Source organism: Engraulis encrasicolus, chromosome 16 (genome assembly GCF_034702125.1).
Source record: "Engraulis encrasicolus isolate BLACKSEA-1 chromosome 16, IST_EnEncr_1.0, whole genome shotgun sequence".
NCBI classification, from domain to species: domain Eukaryota; kingdom Metazoa; phylum Chordata; class Actinopteri; order Clupeiformes; family Engraulidae; genus Engraulis; species Engraulis encrasicolus.
In genome coordinates this window covers 25,483,734-25,501,222 of record NC_085872.1, presented here as the reverse complement: position 1 = coordinate 25,501,222, position 17,489 = coordinate 25,483,734, and the positions used below count along the sequence as shown (strand labels likewise).

Genomic DNA, 17,489 nt, shown 5'->3' with positions numbered 1-17,489 from the left:
TTGTGGTGGGTTTCTTTTTTTTAGTTCTGTGCTGTGCTGCTGTGTTAGTGCTGTTGTCTGAGTGGGTGGTCTCTGACTACTGTAGTGGTTTGGGGCCATGACGGCCTGGCTGCTGTTTCAGACATGTGATATTAACGTGCCATTGTTATTAGAGAAATAAGATAAAGATGGCCATTCCCTCTGTCACCCCGTCTGTGACCCAAACCCAAATTGCAATTTACTAAATGAACAAATGACCTAAGGTGTTGGGTCTGGGATTACATCCACTGGTTAGAAATAGAGGTAACACTTTACTTGACGCCAGTGTCATATGCATGTCATTACAGTGTCATAATAGTGTCATGACACAGTCATAGATAAGTCATAAATATTATGTCCATGTGATAAACATTTTATGACTGTTGGCCCTAAGTGACATTCGGTTATGTCAAAGGTTGTCTTTGCCATAACTGAATGTCACTTAAGGCCAACAGTCATAAAATGTTCATGACATGGACATAATGTTTATGACTTATCTATGACTGTGTCATGACACTATTATGACACTGTAATGGCATGCTTATGACACCGGTGTCAAGTGAAGTGTTATATAAATGGAAGAGTATTGGCCAATGCTAGGTCAATAGAACTCATACTGATTCTGGTACTGAGAAGTGGCATGCTAGTCACTGCCTGCAATTACCTATGTATGCTTTAATATGCAAGTGGGAGGGTTAAGTGATCATCTCAATGTAAGGCAGATTGCAATAGAAGTGCCTCTAGCTTTTATAAGCATTGTGCAATCTTTTGGAATGATAATGTTCTTAATAACGGTCCTCTCCACAACCTCTAAACTGACAAAACTTCAGAATAAACTGTAGACACACAGGTAGACACAGTATCAGCGTTTTGGGTTGTGCCTCCAAGAAAGTATAAATAAAACTGTAAACATTCCACGATTTTAGTCTAGTCTTAGGGTTGCGGGAAACTAACAGTGATGTTGATTTGACAGGAGCCAGTACAGTAGATTCATATAGATACCGTAGTAGAGCAAGCTCAGTTCCAGCCCTGAGCTTGTTCAGACAACAACAACAAAAACAAACATTGCAGATGCATAAATGAAATACCTCCTTTTTTTAAAAATGCATTCCTTAAGTGAAGGAAGGTGCAATGGAAAGTGGTTTGGGCACAGACCGGGGGGGTGTGCTGTAACAACTGTTCATATGACCTCAGTTGCTTTGCTGCTCAAAGGCCATTGCATATAGGCTTCTGGAAGAGCGCTACCTTTGTTGTGCTTTAGTGCCTCGTTTTCTCATGAAGCATGTTGACTGGTTTGTCAGTTTTAATTTAAGTGTCCTGTGTTGCGCTGTGATCAAGAGAGGGTAATTGTAATTGAAGATGTTAGAAATCTCAAAACCTTGAAAGCTATTTAATCGCAACTGAAAATGATAAAACATAAAAATACCTCTCTAGTCTAGACCAATGTTTTTGTTTACCTCAGTGTATAAAGTCTTTTTTGATTGTTTTTTGTCCTCTAGATCTGACATCATTTTTATGTAATATCTGCATTGTGGAAAATGCAAATACAGTCCGATGTACATTGTGTTTTGGGGGGGGCTGGGAGGGGGGTTGGGATTGTAGCAAAGTTTTTTTTTTCCTCTTATTCATACCTTTGCAGTATTCGACAGTTTGCATTTGAAAGAATGTTGTTCTTTCCCTCAGTTGATGTTCTAACTTTTAGAGCAGAACAGAGCCTTGTTTAATGGGTTATTTTCCATTGATAAAAGGATGTTAATTCATTCTCTGACCTATTCTAAGGTCACGGTCTACCCTTAGCTTACAGTGTTTTTGTTTTGTATAATGCACAAAGGAAGGAATGTTCATTGTGGGAAGCTAGCCAGTTGATCATGTATGTTTCCAACTAACATTAGAGAGGTAGGACGTTATGTTAATAAATTATGTTAATAAATCTTTACTGTTGTATGCGGCTTGTTTTTTTCCCTCTCTATCTTTTTTCAGTTCTGTAGCAAAGTTTTTGCAAAAAGCCATTAGCAAGAAAGTTCAAATGCACTGAGAACACTTTGAGCTTCATCTCGGTTCATTGAGGACAGATGGAGCTGCAGATTAGCGCGGTGCTGCTCCCTCCTCTGTTTACATCGTGGAGGTTTGCAGTGACTGTGGCCTGTTTCAGTAACACTTTATTTGGTGCCGGCGTCATACATATGACATAACAGTGTCATGAACGTCTCATAGTCTCATGAACAAGTCATAAACATAATGTCAATGTCATTAATGTGTTATGGTCATGAAAAGTTGATATTGTTAGGCCTGTGCTTGTCATAACCGAATTTCACTTAAAGACAAAGTCATACAATGTTTATGAGATTGACATAATGTTTATGAGATTAGTGTTACCCCTGTTTCTGTCTGAGATGCATTAAGATCTACTGTATGTGGTTAGATTTTTGCAAGTGATCCAACCGGGTCTACTCTTCTGAAAACTCGATTTGAATATATTTCGAGATTGTGTGTAGTGGTTTTATGTCAGTTTGTGTAGCACAGCTCCTCTGTCTGATAGTCAACTGTTGCCCACAGTCTATTAGAAACCTGGCTATATTGTATCAGCTCTCTTACAGTGTGCAAACCTGATAACAAGCAACAGACATGCAAGCCAGATTAAAAGCAGTAGAAATACACACACCCACACAAAGAGAAGCATCTGGTCTTGTGTCGTTGAATTTAACGTCATAAGCCTTGTAACTACAGTACCAAAAAACCGTATGTCTGCCACAAAATACCAATTAATCGCACAAACCGTAAATTGCCTCAACTGATAATTACGCAATCAACACTATTTAAAGCATTTTGCATGTAGCAAGTAACCTTAATTGGCAAGCAGCATATTACAGTTCATCAGCTTCCTTAAATAATGAGCGTGAGTCAGAAGGGCAGATCATCTCAGGGCAGCTGAGCTGCTCATCAGAGAAGCCCTCCAGGCCCACAGGAAGAGTTGATTTCTCCAAGATGAATGTAATACTACTGCTATGTCTCCTGACTCCACAGACTAGAATTGCTTTTGCTGTGATAAAAATCACTAAATGCACGTCTGCTTATAAAAGACATTTTGTTGTTCCCCAAACAGGTGTTGTCAAGAGACTGAGAAAATATTGTGGGTATTAAGTAGTGATCGGTGAACCCATTGACACCTCTGTTCACAACACCACAGGGGAAATGATGTCCTGCATGGTAGAAATACAAGAGCTCCAGACTAGATCTCATCATGATGTTGTCCTAGGGGTTTTTAGATGCTTCTCCCTGATGTGTAATATTGAGACAATACTGTGTATCACAAAAATACATTATAATTAAAGATATGAAGTACTGTAAGTACTTCCTTCTTATCTAAGCTTAGGCCTATATATGATGTATGAGTAAGGTTTAATTTTACCCACAGCATTAACCAACATCCTCTTTAAAACATCCAATCCCAAGTAACAACTTTAAATTGCCCCAAGTATTACTTACTTGAGAGTGTAGTCAAGCAGAAGATCTCTTTTCTTTGCGAGGCCTATCGGGTTCCCTGGCCAGTATGCAACTCTAGCCAGAGTGTACTCAAACTTTTATGAGGTCCGCCATATGAATAAGTCATAATGTGCCGAAGAGCACGGAGGGGTCAGCCTGTCTCTTTCAATCGTCCTTCAGCATAATGGCCTGGTCTGCACTCATGGTGCCATCAGGCCAAATCAGTGGATGGATGAGGTTTTATTTCTTGCTATGGTGAAATGCTGAGCACAATAATAGTGATGTGAAATGGCTTTTTCTTTTTTTTTCCCTTTCCTCAGCTACTGTACATTCTTTATTATGACAATATCATCTTCTGATCAAACTACAGTGACTGCTAGCTCAGGATTTTAAGACGAAATGGCTGTATCATATATGCAACACAGCAGGCTTTGTTAAATAATTATTTGCTTTCTCTGCCATCAGGAAAGTAATACTGGACTATGGATTTATCAATACTATTATCAGATTAACCTATGGCGCAATTTGGATTCTTGCCAGAAAATGAGAAGCATTCGATTTCATTCTGTAACTAAAACGCTGCAGAATGAAACGGCACGCACAAAATGTATTCAGCACTCAGTGTGAATATCATGTAAAATTAATCTGGTCGTTCACACCAGCACGTGAACACGGCTTTGCAATGAGGAGATGGGTAATTCATGGTTGTGTTTGCGATATGTGATACAATGGTAGATTAATTGGATCAGCTCCATGGGATTCCAGTGTGCAAGACTTTAAAATCCTAATTTATATGTGCTTTTTGACACAGTGTTAGACTGTGTTATAAATTATTCTTTGTAATAAATATTCCCAGCCTGTATTTTTCTGTGGGCTTGGATGTGCTGGTTTGTTTCATAGAGACTCAAGATATATGGTGTGTGTGCTTCTATACATGTTAAACACCATCCATCTCCATCCCTTTCTCAAAACAGTAATTTACAGTCCATTGTTTTCAAATAGACTTGACACACAGAAGCATGAAGAAATGGGAAATAGATGCAGAAGCTGTTCAACAAGCCATGAAAGTGGCCCAGCGGTCTCTGCCAATGGATCTACAGTGACACCCTGTGGCATAACCAGTATACACATGCACACCATGCAGCATACACATGCATCACCTCAGCAAGGGACAGTGCCAGTTATACCCATTTGGTGGCCCTATAGGCTAAATATAGACATATGCCGGCATGTACCATCGCTGGGCTGACTGTGTGGGGGGCGGGGGGTGTCTGGGCAATTGCCTGGTCAAGGAAAAAAATGTCTTTTGCAGCTGTGTGCTCATGTGACCAGGAATTAGGGGGGAAAACAACACACAAAGTTTGGTGCAGGAAAGGTCTTTTGCACAACTGGGTGAAGGACACTTCCATTGAATCATAGGACGAAACACACTGGGTGGCTTCCCAAATTATGTTTGCATTTCACCAATGTGCCGTGATGCATGATGCATTTGGCCTTGGCTGAGGTCTGTGCTCCTCCACTCCTTCTAGTTGTCTGATGGCTGGACTCCAGTGTCCTTGTGTGGCAGCCAGCGGCAACACTAGAGATTGTGAGCTAGACCACCCAACAAAATAAATCATTTTGGACCTCCACCCCAACCATATTGTAGATGTCTATTATACAAGTAATGCTCAGGGGCTGCTGAAGTATACCGACATACCCATCCTTAGCAGTGATCCTGTTGGCAGTTCAGATCATTCTAACAGAGGTGCAGCATAACTTAACGTTTTAGGGAGATTGACCATTCATCTGATTAATTTGTTGATATTTTCTTGAAGATGAGAAAAAACATCATCAGTGCATTCAAGTTATTCATGTTAAAAGACACAGAAAGGACATTTAATAGAGTTCGAGTGTACAAAAATAGTTAACACTGTCAGAAATATAGATAGTTATCTTAACAATCAGTGCTACAAATACTGTTCTAAAAAGACGTCTTACAAAATACGTGTTGCATTCAATCAGGTTAAACTGAAGTCTGAAAGTTGAGTTGACGTCGAGTTATTTGAAAAACATCAGTGTGTTCGGGGATGTGTAGAATTTTAGTAGAATTCTTGGGTCTCAGGGTCTCCTCCACAAATCAAAACAAAACCCTCCCCCTTCTATACATGGGTTCTCAGTGTTTATCAGCACGATGTTATGAGGAGGGGCAAGACACTGGCAGCCAACCACGTGAGCTAATGTTTTGACCGACAGCGGTTTCCAACAATCAGAGGTTGAGTTGTGCGCAGCTAGGTTCGCGCAGGCAGGTTATAAACAAAATGTGGAACCCATGTATTCAGCCTTAGTTGACTTTTACACCACTTCTCGCCAGTGAAAGCAGCCTCCAGGGCTATTTCTTCTGTGAGTTCATCACGGCCTGCTCGTAGGGTGGGGGGGGCTGGCTGCTGTAGGCGGGGGGCGGGGTGTAGGGCATGGGCATGGGCATGTGGAGGGCGTGTGGCCCTGGGTAAGGGGGAGTGAACACCATGCCAGCCTGTGGTCCACTGTAGCCTTGAAGATCAAGGTCCTGCAAACCTGGACACAGAGAGAGGGAGAGGGAGAGAGGGAGAGGGAGAGGAGGAGGGAGGGGGGGAGGGGCAGAGAAAGACAGTTAGAGAGAGAGCAAGAGAGAGAGAGAGAGTTACAGAGACAGACACAGAGAAACAACATATACAATCACTATGGACTGTATCAATGAACTCAGTCAGTATAGAGTGGGCATACTCCATCAAATGCAGCACCTGTTTTAAAATGTTTTAAAGTGTGCAAGCTATGTTATAGTCTAAGGAAAATAACTACTAGAACATTGGAAACCTAAACCCTTTGAAGAGTTAAACCATAATGACATTATATTCATGTACTGTATACGTAGTAGAAGTCAAGGCAGACTTGAACAGAATAGAGTATGTCTCCAAACGGTCTCTAGGAGGTGAATTGGTTAAAATCACACAGGAAAGATGAATGTTGAAGAGAATAGTTTAAGATAGGAATAAAAAAGACCACCAGATATGAGAGAGGCTGCCTGGATTGACTCACATCAATAGGAGAGGAACGGCTTACATCGTACTCTACCTACTGTATGTACAAGTTAATGTGCTAATTCTTAAAAGGGTCCTAATAGTGGGGTCGTAGGCATGTGCAATTTTTCTCAGTCATTTCAAATTGGTGTTAAAGTTTGATTTTCACTTCCAAGTTGAAGTTTAGGGTCTATAGAACAATTTGAGTTCGAGTGTCAAACACACAGATAACAAAATGGCCTGCTGGGGGCGCTCTAAAATGTATAAACTGCTATAAGTTTTGATTAGTTTAACCAAATGTAACATATGAGGTATGTATGGATTCAGCAGTAAGAGGAGAAACTGGTGAGCTAAGTATTTGGTCACCAGATTAAAGACACACTATGTTATAAACACACTTTTAGCCCATGAACAGCAAAATTCAGGGGTTTTTTTATATAAAGGGTGGAAATGCCCCCAAAGTTGCAATGAAAGATAATTTATTGTTACAAGCTATTGTAAATAAAGCCTGGGATATCATTCAACTTGATTTGTTCAGAATATCCCTGAAGCACAAAGATACCTAGTATACCTATACGCAAATATGGCTGCATAAAGCCTATGTGATATTTACGACCCAGCTTGCAACTTTGAGTTTATGAATTTAGGATCATGAGTACCAGCTTTTTTCAATCAAGCCATACTCTATTAACACATAAAATCACAAAAAAAATATATCTGGAAGAAAATAAATCAATAGTATTATTATTATTATTATTATTATTAAGACTGCATTTCCGGAGAGACAATGCTATTAGTATGCTTGCGGCTTCTGCACACACACACACACACACACACACACATACAGAGCTGTCGTATACACACACAGAAACACGAGGGAAAGAGATAGAGCTCTGTGTGTGTGTGTGTGTGTGTGTGTGTGTGTGTGTGTGTGTGTGTGTGTGTGTGTGTGTGTGTGTGTGTGTGTGTGTGTGTGTGTGTGTGAGTGAGTGTATGTGTGTGCGTGTGTGTGTTTGTGTGCTGGTGTGTGCATGTATGGAGATGCTTCAGGTGCCTTTCAGCAATGGGTGGGTAGGGAGAGGTAAGGGTGGGATTCAAACCTGCAACCCTCTGACAGACCAACACCTGATACCCAGTAGGCCACTGCCACTTACTGTATAGAGTGGCCACAGCAGCATAATTAGGCCACGGTTGTCCAGGTTCTACAAGGCTGCATGTGTGTGTGTGTGTGTATGAATGAGGATTCTAAAGGTGACAGTTTGGCAGTCAATAGCTGAGTAATATGTGCAGCCTTATCTCCAAAAGTTTTACAAGTTGTCAAATGATATTGACACACAAATGGCATAACCCTATTCTTCATGTCAAAGCTGAGATCACTTTTCTAGGCCAAATGGTTCAGTCAAAAAGTGGACATATTCAGGCCTATGCGCTGAGCTGTTCACACATTTTTTCTAAGTGAATGGGGTCACATCATAGGGATTTTAAAACTGCTCTCTCTCAAACATTTTTAAGAGTTGGCTAATGATCTTAACACAGTTTGTATTCAGAGCCAAGACCTCTCTGACAATGCCTTTACCTAGTCGAAAGGTGAAGTGGTTTATTTTATTCTATTAAAAACCCCAGGACAGGTCACCTCTCAGTCTAACTGCCACAGTTTGGGATCATCATCATCTTGACCATTCTACCATTCATTTCAATGAGGGGGAAAACAGAGAGAAAACTGAGGAAAACGAATCTGGTGAACGAATGAAAGGGGGTAGGCCAGCGAAAAATACACCACCTTGAGCCCTTTTCGAGCTGTTCGTTTTGGCACTCAAACCGTGTCTCTATCTCTAACGCTGCAACGATTCAAAGCCACCATACTAATGAATGGAGGTGAATGGAAAAACGTAGAATAATAATGAACTGTCGATGAACAATTAGTATGCTTTCCCGCAAGCATACTAAATAATAAACTGTCGGACAACAATTAGTATGCTTGCTGGGGGCAAGCAGAGGCCTTTGGCAAGCATACTGAATAATACTATAGGACTATTTCATACATGGAAGACACAATCATCTGCTGCTATGAAGACATCTCTGTCATCTGGGAACTGTCCATTTGTTACCAGCACAGTTGACAGGAATAAAAAATGTTATTATCTGCATTTGCCAGAAATGCCTGCCAATCTGGTAACAAATGGACAGTTCCCAGATTTGGACTACACTACCAAAGATGCCGTTGCCAAAGATGTATTCCAACTAGAGGTGAAGTGCAACTGTACTAGTACTTGTACAAATACACCTGCAAGATCTTGGTGCAAGTGCATGAAGGCAGAGTTAAAATGCACACGTCTGTGCAAGTTCACATGCAATTTCCAAGACTGACCACTGACTGTTCTCTGTCATAGTTATTGTAGAGTGGAGTATTGGGATAAATGTTAGCCATATGTCTTCTGTTTGTTTTTGAATGCCGGAAAAAACTGTTGTTCCTCATAGTATATCATCATCATCATTATCCTTATTATTATTATTATTATTATTGATTTACTTTCTTTTAGATATAAAGTTTTTTGTGAATAAAATGATGGCTTGATTGAAAAAAAAAGCTGTTACTCATGATCCTAAATTCATAAACTCAAAGTTGCAAGTTGGGTGCTAAGTATGACATAGGCTTTATGCAGCCATATTTGTGTATAGGTATCCTGAGTATCTGTGTGCTTCAGGGATATCCTGAACAAATCAAGTTAAGTGATAACCCAGGCTTTATTTGCAATAGCTTGTAACAATAAATTATGTTTCATTGCAACTTTGAGGGCATTTCCACCCTTTATCTTAAAAAAGCCCGGATTTTGCTGTCCATTGGCTAAAAGTGTGTTTATTACATAGTGTGTCTTTAATCTGGTAACCGAATACTTAGCTCAACAGTTTCCCCTCTTCATGCTGAATCCATACATACCTCATATGTTAAATTTGGTTTAAATAATCAAAAGTTATAGCAGTTTATATATTTTAGAGCGCCCCCCGCAGGCCATTTTGTTATCTGTGTGTTTGACACTCGAACTCAAATTGTTCTATAGACCCCAAACTTTAACTTGGAAGTGAAAACCAAACTTTAACACCAATTTGAAATGACTGAGCCTAATACGATCCCACTATAAGGGTTCACTGTCTGGTTGGAGCATAACATTTTATCCATTAAAAACCCTGTAGCATCTTATGGCCTGCATCCAAAAAAGACTCAAATGCAGTAGCATAGCTGTTACGTGGACAAAATGGATACAACATAGTTGTGATATGGACACATCTGATTACCCTTAAATACTCAGCTGTTCATGTGTGATTGCAGTCTACATTTTGTCCTGAACAGAGTAAAGCAGAAGCTACAGTGTGCACACAAACTGTTGAGTGTACTGTGCATGAGTGTGTTACACTGTATATGTACAGCCTATACTTTGAATGAGAAAATATGGCATTTTTCATCTTTCATCAAAACTATTATATTTGCTTGCACATAATGTACTAAAAACTTTTGTCTGTGAAAAGCCCCATTACAAATTGTGAACCCACTAGCATGCATTGACCAGCAGAGGCGATTCTAGGGTCAGGTGGGGTCCCAAGCGAAAATTAATGAAAATTAATATTTGAACCAAAAACGCCACTACTGTGGTAAAGTGTGGACTGTTATTCACTATCTAGGGGCTTGGGGGCCCCAAGCGGCTGCCTGCCTTGCCTGGTGGCAAGATGTGCCTCTGTTGACCAGGTACTGACCTGTTGCAGAGATGGAATGTCTGGTGAAGGACACGTTGAATGGTGTTTCATCAGGGACGTCAGACGTGTGTATGCGCCTGCGGAAGAGCATGCCTACTCCACAGCAGAGCAGAATGGCCAGCAGAAGCAGCAACCTGAGGGGGCAGTCACAACCAGGGCTCGAAATTAACACACACAATTTGGCTGGTAGACAAGAAAACTCACTAGCCATTTTGACTGGTAATACGTACACGGGTGGCTAGTAAGATATAAAATCTACTAGCCAAATTGGCTTGTGATGGGAAAAGTAAATTTATCGCCTTGGTCACAACCATCAGCACTCTAATGTCTAGGGATTTTGACCTGGAAGGAGAACTAAATGATCAAGATGGCATCATGGGACACAACATCCTATATCCTACCTCCTATATTACAAATTTACTAGACATGAACAACTCGATATTGTATCTGGTTTACTCTTAAAGGACAAGTGCATTATTTTCAACATCGAGCCCGTTTACTGAGTTGTCTGCTATTTTTTAACCCCCGTCACAGTTTATTTCATCTTTGCTGCTGTCTCGGTTATTTGGATAATTTGGATTTTGTCACAACCGGCTTTAGAATGGCCGTCTATGGGCAAGTCCAAATATGTTTTCAAAACCACCCTAAACTTTTGTTTATAAGACTGTGCAACTTACCAAGTATTCAGGTCGTTCACTGATATTCCATAACAATTTTTGGTGCGAAACATGGCTTCTGTCGTATTTTATGTAGCATTTTATTAATACGTTTTTTTTTTTCTTTAATTCACAAAATGAAGACAGAAGCCATATTTGGCTTTCAAACTTGTTAAGGAATGCCAGTAGACACTCCTAACCACTTAGTGAGATGCATTCTTTTGAAAACAAATGTTTACGGTGTTTTTTAAGAACATATTTGGACATGCCCATAGACGGCCATTGTAAGGCCAATTGAGAGAAAATACAGTGCCCTCCATTATTATTGGCACCCCTGGTTGAGATGTGTTTTTTAGCTTCCAATTATTATTATTTTTCTCTAAATAATATGGGACCTTAATGGAAAAAAAGAGAAAAATCCAACCTTCAATACAAGTGCATTTATTCAGTGGAGAAAAAATCCCACATAAAGAAATAATTATTTGACATCAAATAATGTGTGTCACAATTATTAGCACCCCTGTTGTTAATATTTTGTACGACCCCCTTTTGCCAACAAAACAGCACCTAATCTTCTCCTATAATGTTTCACAAGATGGGAAAAGACAGAAAGAGGGATCTTCAGCCATTCCTCTTTGCAGAATCTCTCTAAATCATCCAGAGACCTGGGTCCTCTCCTCTGTACTCTCCTCTTCAGCTCACCCCACAGGTTCTCAATGGCGTTGAGGTCTGGGGACTGAGATGGCCATGGGAGGAGCTTGATTTTGTGTCTGGTTAACCATTTCTGTGTAGATTTGGCCGTATGTTTAGGGTCATTGTCTTGCTGAAAGACCCAGTGACGACCCATCTTCAGCTTTTTGGCAGAGGGCAACAGATTTTGATTTAAAATGTCCTGGTATTTCAAAGCATTCATGATGCCATGCACCCTAACAAGCTTCCCAGGGCCTTTGGAAGCGAAACAGCCCCACAGCATCACTGACCCACCCCCATACTTCACAGTGGGTATGAGGTGCTTTTCAGCATGCGCATCTTTCGTGGCACGCCAGACCCACTTAGAGTGGTTGTTGCCAAAAAGCTCAATCTTGGTCTCATCTGACCAAAGCACACGGTCCCAGTTGAAGCCCCAATACCGCTGGGCGAACTCCAGACGTTTACGTTTATGATTGTGGGTGAGGAAAGGTTTTCTCCGTGCATGCCTCCCAAACAGCTTGTTGGCGTGTAGACAGCGCCTGATGGTTGATTTGGAGACTTTGTGACCCCAGGATGCTACCATTTGTTGTAATTCTGTAACAGTGAGCTTTGGAGATATTTTGATTTCTCTTACCATCCTCCTCACTGTGCGTGGTGGCAAAATAAACTTGGGTCCTCGTCCAGGCTTGTTTACCACTGTTCCAGTTGTTTTGAACTTCTTAATTATTCCTCTCACAGTAGATATGGGCAGCTGCAGTTGAGTGGCAATCTTCTTGTAGCCTCTGCCTGACCTGTGAAGGTCGACGCACATCTGCCTCACTTGTATGCTGCGTTCCTTTCTCTTTCCCATGTTTAAGAGTGGATAAGAGAAATGGCCTCGGTGTCACGTCATATTTATACCCCAGGGAAACAGGAAGTGATGAATTACTAATTAAATGTTCCTACATACTCTGGTAAACTTTGTTAACTACTGTAGAAATGACAGAAATGCTTCAATTATATTTATTTCCTGGGAATTGTTAAGGGTGCCAATAATTGTGGAACAGGTGATTTAATGAAAAATAATTATTTTTTAGTCAGGGATTTTTTTTATTTTCCTACAATTCATTTGAGTTGAAGGCTACATTTTCCAAAAATTTTCAGTGTGACAGTATTCTTCTGCAATAAACACTGAATTTATTTTAAGGCTTTTAACACATCTCAACCAGGGGTGCCAATAATTATGGAGGGCACTGTATATAGTAGCCAAATTAACGGAGACAGCAGCAAACAATACAAAAATGGTGAGGGGGCTCTAAAACATTGCAGACAACCCAGAAAGGGGGCTTAATGTTGAAAATACTGCAGTTGCCCTTTATGTCTTGAGTGGAGGTACCAAACGCACACCAGTGCAAACATACAAAGGAGGTGCTAGCAACGAGTAAAACACTTGAAAAAAGAGAGAAGTGCCACACGCTCCCGAGTTGCAGAGATGATCTTGAATGTGACAATGACATACCCCGGCCATGACCTGAGGAAGGCAGACAGAGGCCGAAACGTTGTCACATCACAAAGATCATCTCTGCAACTCGGGGGAGTGCTGCACTTATCTCTTCTTACTATTAAGTGAATGATGTTGTGTATGTCTATAGTATTTGATGGAAGTCATAGTAAGACGTTCAGGTCAGTTTGCTGTTAGCTGCACATCGCTTACCAGAAGTACCATATCTTTTGGATGGAAAGGGCTCGCACACAGCACTGGGTGTCACAGCAGTCCTCATAGGACCTACATCTAAAATTTAAAAAGATATTCAGGCTCAGCTCAGTCCTCGATTGTGAACACATAAACCCAAATAAGAGGCACGTTTAATTTGGGGAGTAATTAAACATATTGCTCTTCTTCATCTGATGTGCAGCACTGTGAGACAAGCTTCCCTCTCTCTATGGCCTCTATGATTTCCTGTAAGTGTTAATATTTGTGGGGAACACAGGCCTGAATTTGATGCTTTCATCAGCACTGAGAAGCATTTAACTTTTCCCGAGACCTGCATGCTAAGATGATGTCCTTGTTAATAATGTATTATAATTTTCAACAAATTTAGCTACATTCACCTCACAGACCTTCCCCTTCTCCCCAGTGTGAATCCTTAATAAGGCAGTTTGTGCACACTCCTGGCCATCTGCCAATAGACCCAGCAGCATGGCTCAAATTAAGCTATACTCCAGCTCATGAATCCAATAACACCAATAAGAGGGGTGGGCTTTTTTGATCGGCCAACAAGGTCAAATGTAAACAACCTCTCAAAATCTAACGCATACCACTTTCTGTCGGGAAAAGCAGTCATTGGATGAATACCTAAGAGAGGTCAGTCAGGCTGGACAGAATCACACTCAATATTTTGTTCCAGACTGGATGAGATAAAGGCAAAATAGTTCTCACTGAGGAATTTCATTTCACATCACCAATGTGGTATGATGAACAAGTGCTATGATGAAAAAAACATTAAGCTATTTACACATAATTGTGCCTCGTTTTTTCCAGAAAACAACACCACATCAAGGCACAATTGAAGCAAACATGACAAACAATAGGTGCTGGGCAGGCACAACAACCCACTTCTTTGCAGGATAGTTTCCTCAGTGGGAACACATGCAGCTGTGAAGAAAGGTCTCCTGCCATGCCATGCCATCCACACAGCCCCTATTCAAGTACAGCACGTTTCACACGGCTACAATCAATCTGTGATCCCAACTCGTTTTGTTTTATCAGAGGGAGAGCACTTAGCTTGTCTGTGCTCCAACACCTGGTTCTGAGCAAGTGCACCATTTGGTCACACACAAGGCCCTATAGTAGTAGTTGGCACCTGATGTGTTCGATCAAATGACAAAAGCTTAGCTGCTGATGCAGACAACCCAAGGAAACTCGCGAGGTGTAGTAATAGTGAGCAGAGCACAAAAGCCATTAATCTCATTTAACGTTTTGTGAACAGATTGAATAGCTGCTGGCCAACTTGCCTCCCGTGGTCAATTTGTCAGGGATTCTGTATACCAAGCGACTCATGATAAATTGCACTTATTGTTGAAAACAAGTGAGAGAAAAAAATTCGACACTCTGCCTGAGAATCTGGGTTTGCTCACAAAGGGAGGCCTGTAGCAAGATGTGGATTGGCCACCAAACGAGGGACTATAAACAAAATTGATACTCTACAGTAAACAGGGATTTAAAGAAACCCAAAAAAACAGGGATTTAAAAAAAATTGCATCATGCCATACAGAAGCTATGGCAAAAGTACAAAGCTGAGGTTGTGTGAGTATTTTACTAGAATCTAAGCACCTTCTATCATCTACATGCAGTGAATATTGGGCTAATGTCCACTATCGTAGAGTTGGCAGTCATAGCAACCCAGTTTACCTCCTAAGGAATGCCAAGCTATTGAGGCTTTATCTAAAAAGCAGTTTGCACCTAGAGATCAGGTGTGAAGTACTTACATAAAATAGATGGGATAACCTCCCTCAAAGTACCAGCAGTACTTTTTGTCAGCTGCACACTGGATTGGAAAAAATATGGTGAGAAGTCTTGGATTGAGAGAAACATTACAAACAAACTGTGGTCAATATAATGATGTCACCAAGTTACTTTTTTATACTTACTTCTTTACTTAACCCTGTGATTAAAACTGACAGAGGTTATCAACAACTATGTTGCCATGAGGACATTTGTGGCTGTGAGGACTTTTTGGTCAGCTTTTTGGACAACTTTTGTCAGTTGTTTTGAACTGGAACTGCAAAAACATTTGTTCATTGATAGGTTAAGTTTAGGGATTATTTTTGTTAGGGCACAGTTTAATGTCCTTACAAAGATAGTAATGCATACTGTGTGTGTGTCTTCAGGTAATTTCTTTGTGGTGGAGGCGGACCTGTGTGAGTTTAGGGAGCTAAGGATGGACAAGTACTTCTAAGCATGTTCAGACACTACCAACATTTGAAGGGGCTACGTGGGGCGTGACTCAATCATGACACAAACACAAACACGAACACAAACATGAACACACACACACACACACACACACACACACACACACACACACACACACACACACACACACACACACACACACACACACACACACACACACACACACACACACACACACATTGCTCCCTGGATCTCAAATGGCGCACGTGTGCACTTCGAACACTAGTTTCAGTGCCTAACTAGTACACCATACAGACTGAAACATGAACACTGAAGTGCACAAGTGCACCATTTGAGATCCAGCACATGTCTAGGCCTATACCTGTCTTCGGTGTATACCGACTAATGGTGTTGTTCATCCTTTGTTTTGATAACAACTGCATGCCTTTATCACCTCCAGACTCGACTACTGCAATAGCTTCCTCCATTTCACTCACAAGGCCTTCAACAAGCAACAGGCACCCTTGGGGCGGTGGTAGCTCAGGTGGTAGAGCCATTCGGCAACCCAAAGGTTGCAGGTTCGAGCCCGGTCGGCCTGACTCCATCGTTGTGTCCTTGAGCAAGATACTTAACCCCAAGTTGCTTCTGGTGGCAGGGTGGTACCCTGCGTGGCAGCCACGGCCACCGGTGTGTGAATGGGTGACTGTGAGGCATACGATGTAAAGCGCCGAGTGCTCACCGGAGTAGAAACGCGCTATATGTAGTCCATTTACCATTTGTAACTGACTGATCTCCCCTATCGCCACTCCCCCACCCACCAGTCAACTATGCTCCCCAGATGGCAACATCCTCACCCCATTCACTACGACTGAATACCGACTGTATACTCGGAGACAGATCCTTCGCCATCCCTGCCTCTCCACCCTCTGGAACTCTGGCCATCCGTAATGACACAGTTATTTCCTTCAAGGGCCAACAAGAAACACACCTTCGAGCACTATGTCATTTTTTTCTTTCTTTGTGTGTGTGTGTGTGTGTGTGTGTGTGTGTGTGTGTGTGTGTGTGTGTGTGTGTGTGTGTGTGTGTGTGTGTGTGCAAAGTGTCTTTGAGTACTATTGAAAACGCTATACAAAACTGATGTATTACTATTAGGCTATTATTATTATCATTATTAGTTGATCTGATTATTAGATGATGCTTCTCTTAAGAATATTAACAAAAACAAAGATTAAGTTAACACAAGACATTCATTTGCAAAGGAATTATGTGTCTGATCACCACCAGTTATGTCCAGCTGGGTCTTGTAGTAACACAGAGACCACAATGAGCGGTTTGTGCTGTGTGTCCCAGGACATAAACAATCAACAATAGTTGGCAATAGACAACTTTGTGTGTGTGTGTGTGTGTGTGTGTGTGTGTGTGTGTGTGTGTGTGTGTGTGTGTGTGTGTGTGTGTGTGTGTGGTTATGTCCATCCTTGCAAACCATGGCCATTCTTGTGCATCGTGGAGAGTGGGCTTGAGGGATTGGATGAAAATCTGTGTGTGTGTGAGTGATGTAGGCTATGTCATCTGTTTTTAACGAAATTAAGCTGCTGTAAATAACGTGATTAGGATAGGCCTACAAAACTTTACAAAGCAACTTTGTAATGATAAATACACACACCACAGACGGAAACGAGTATAGCCCTATGCTTAAATAAATCATCTAAAATACAATAATCTAGAATTCAGGCGAGTAGGCCTGTATGTTACGGCCAAGCAATAGTAGGCTGAACATTTCTAAGCCTCCCGTAGGCATATTCACGAGTTACCACTTTGTTATCAGGCTTCTGTTAAATATGAATTGAATGAAGAGATAAATATGTCACAGAAGGACAAATTCAGATGTTATTTAGTGGAAAGAAAACTCACCTTACTGAACCAAACGGTAACCAAGACGAGTGCAACTGCCTTCATTTC

General features: G+C 41.2%; 1 protein-coding gene across 1 annotated transcript; it reads right to left on the bottom strand.

Moving 5' to 3' along the window:
* Positions 1–5,378: 5,378 nt before the first annotated feature.
* Positions 5,379–13,407, bottom strand: LOC134466426 (WW domain binding protein VOPP1-like). Its single transcript, XM_063220323.1, has 3 exons — positions 13,329–13,407; positions 10,290–10,423; positions 5,379–6,057 (listed from the first exon to the last, which is right to left on the bottom strand). The coding sequence occupies exons 2-3, from the start codon at positions 10,378–10,380 to the stop codon at positions 5,873–5,875; spliced, it is 276 nt and encodes a 91-aa protein (XP_063076393.1). The 5' UTR covers positions 10,381–10,423; positions 13,329–13,407; the 3' UTR covers positions 5,379–5,872.
* Positions 13,408–17,489: the final 4,082 nt, after the last annotated feature.

Bases quoted from the DNA above. Each gene is read 5' to 3' on its own strand.
- LOC134466426 (XM_063220323.1), bottom strand. From the start codon at position 10,380: ATGCTCTTCCGCAGGCGCATACACACGTCTGACGTCCCTGATGAAACA. The intron at 6,058-10,289 runs GTCAGTACCTGG...CTCTGTGTCCAG, and splicing joins ACATTCCATCTCTGCAACAG to GTTTGCAGGACCTTGATCTT.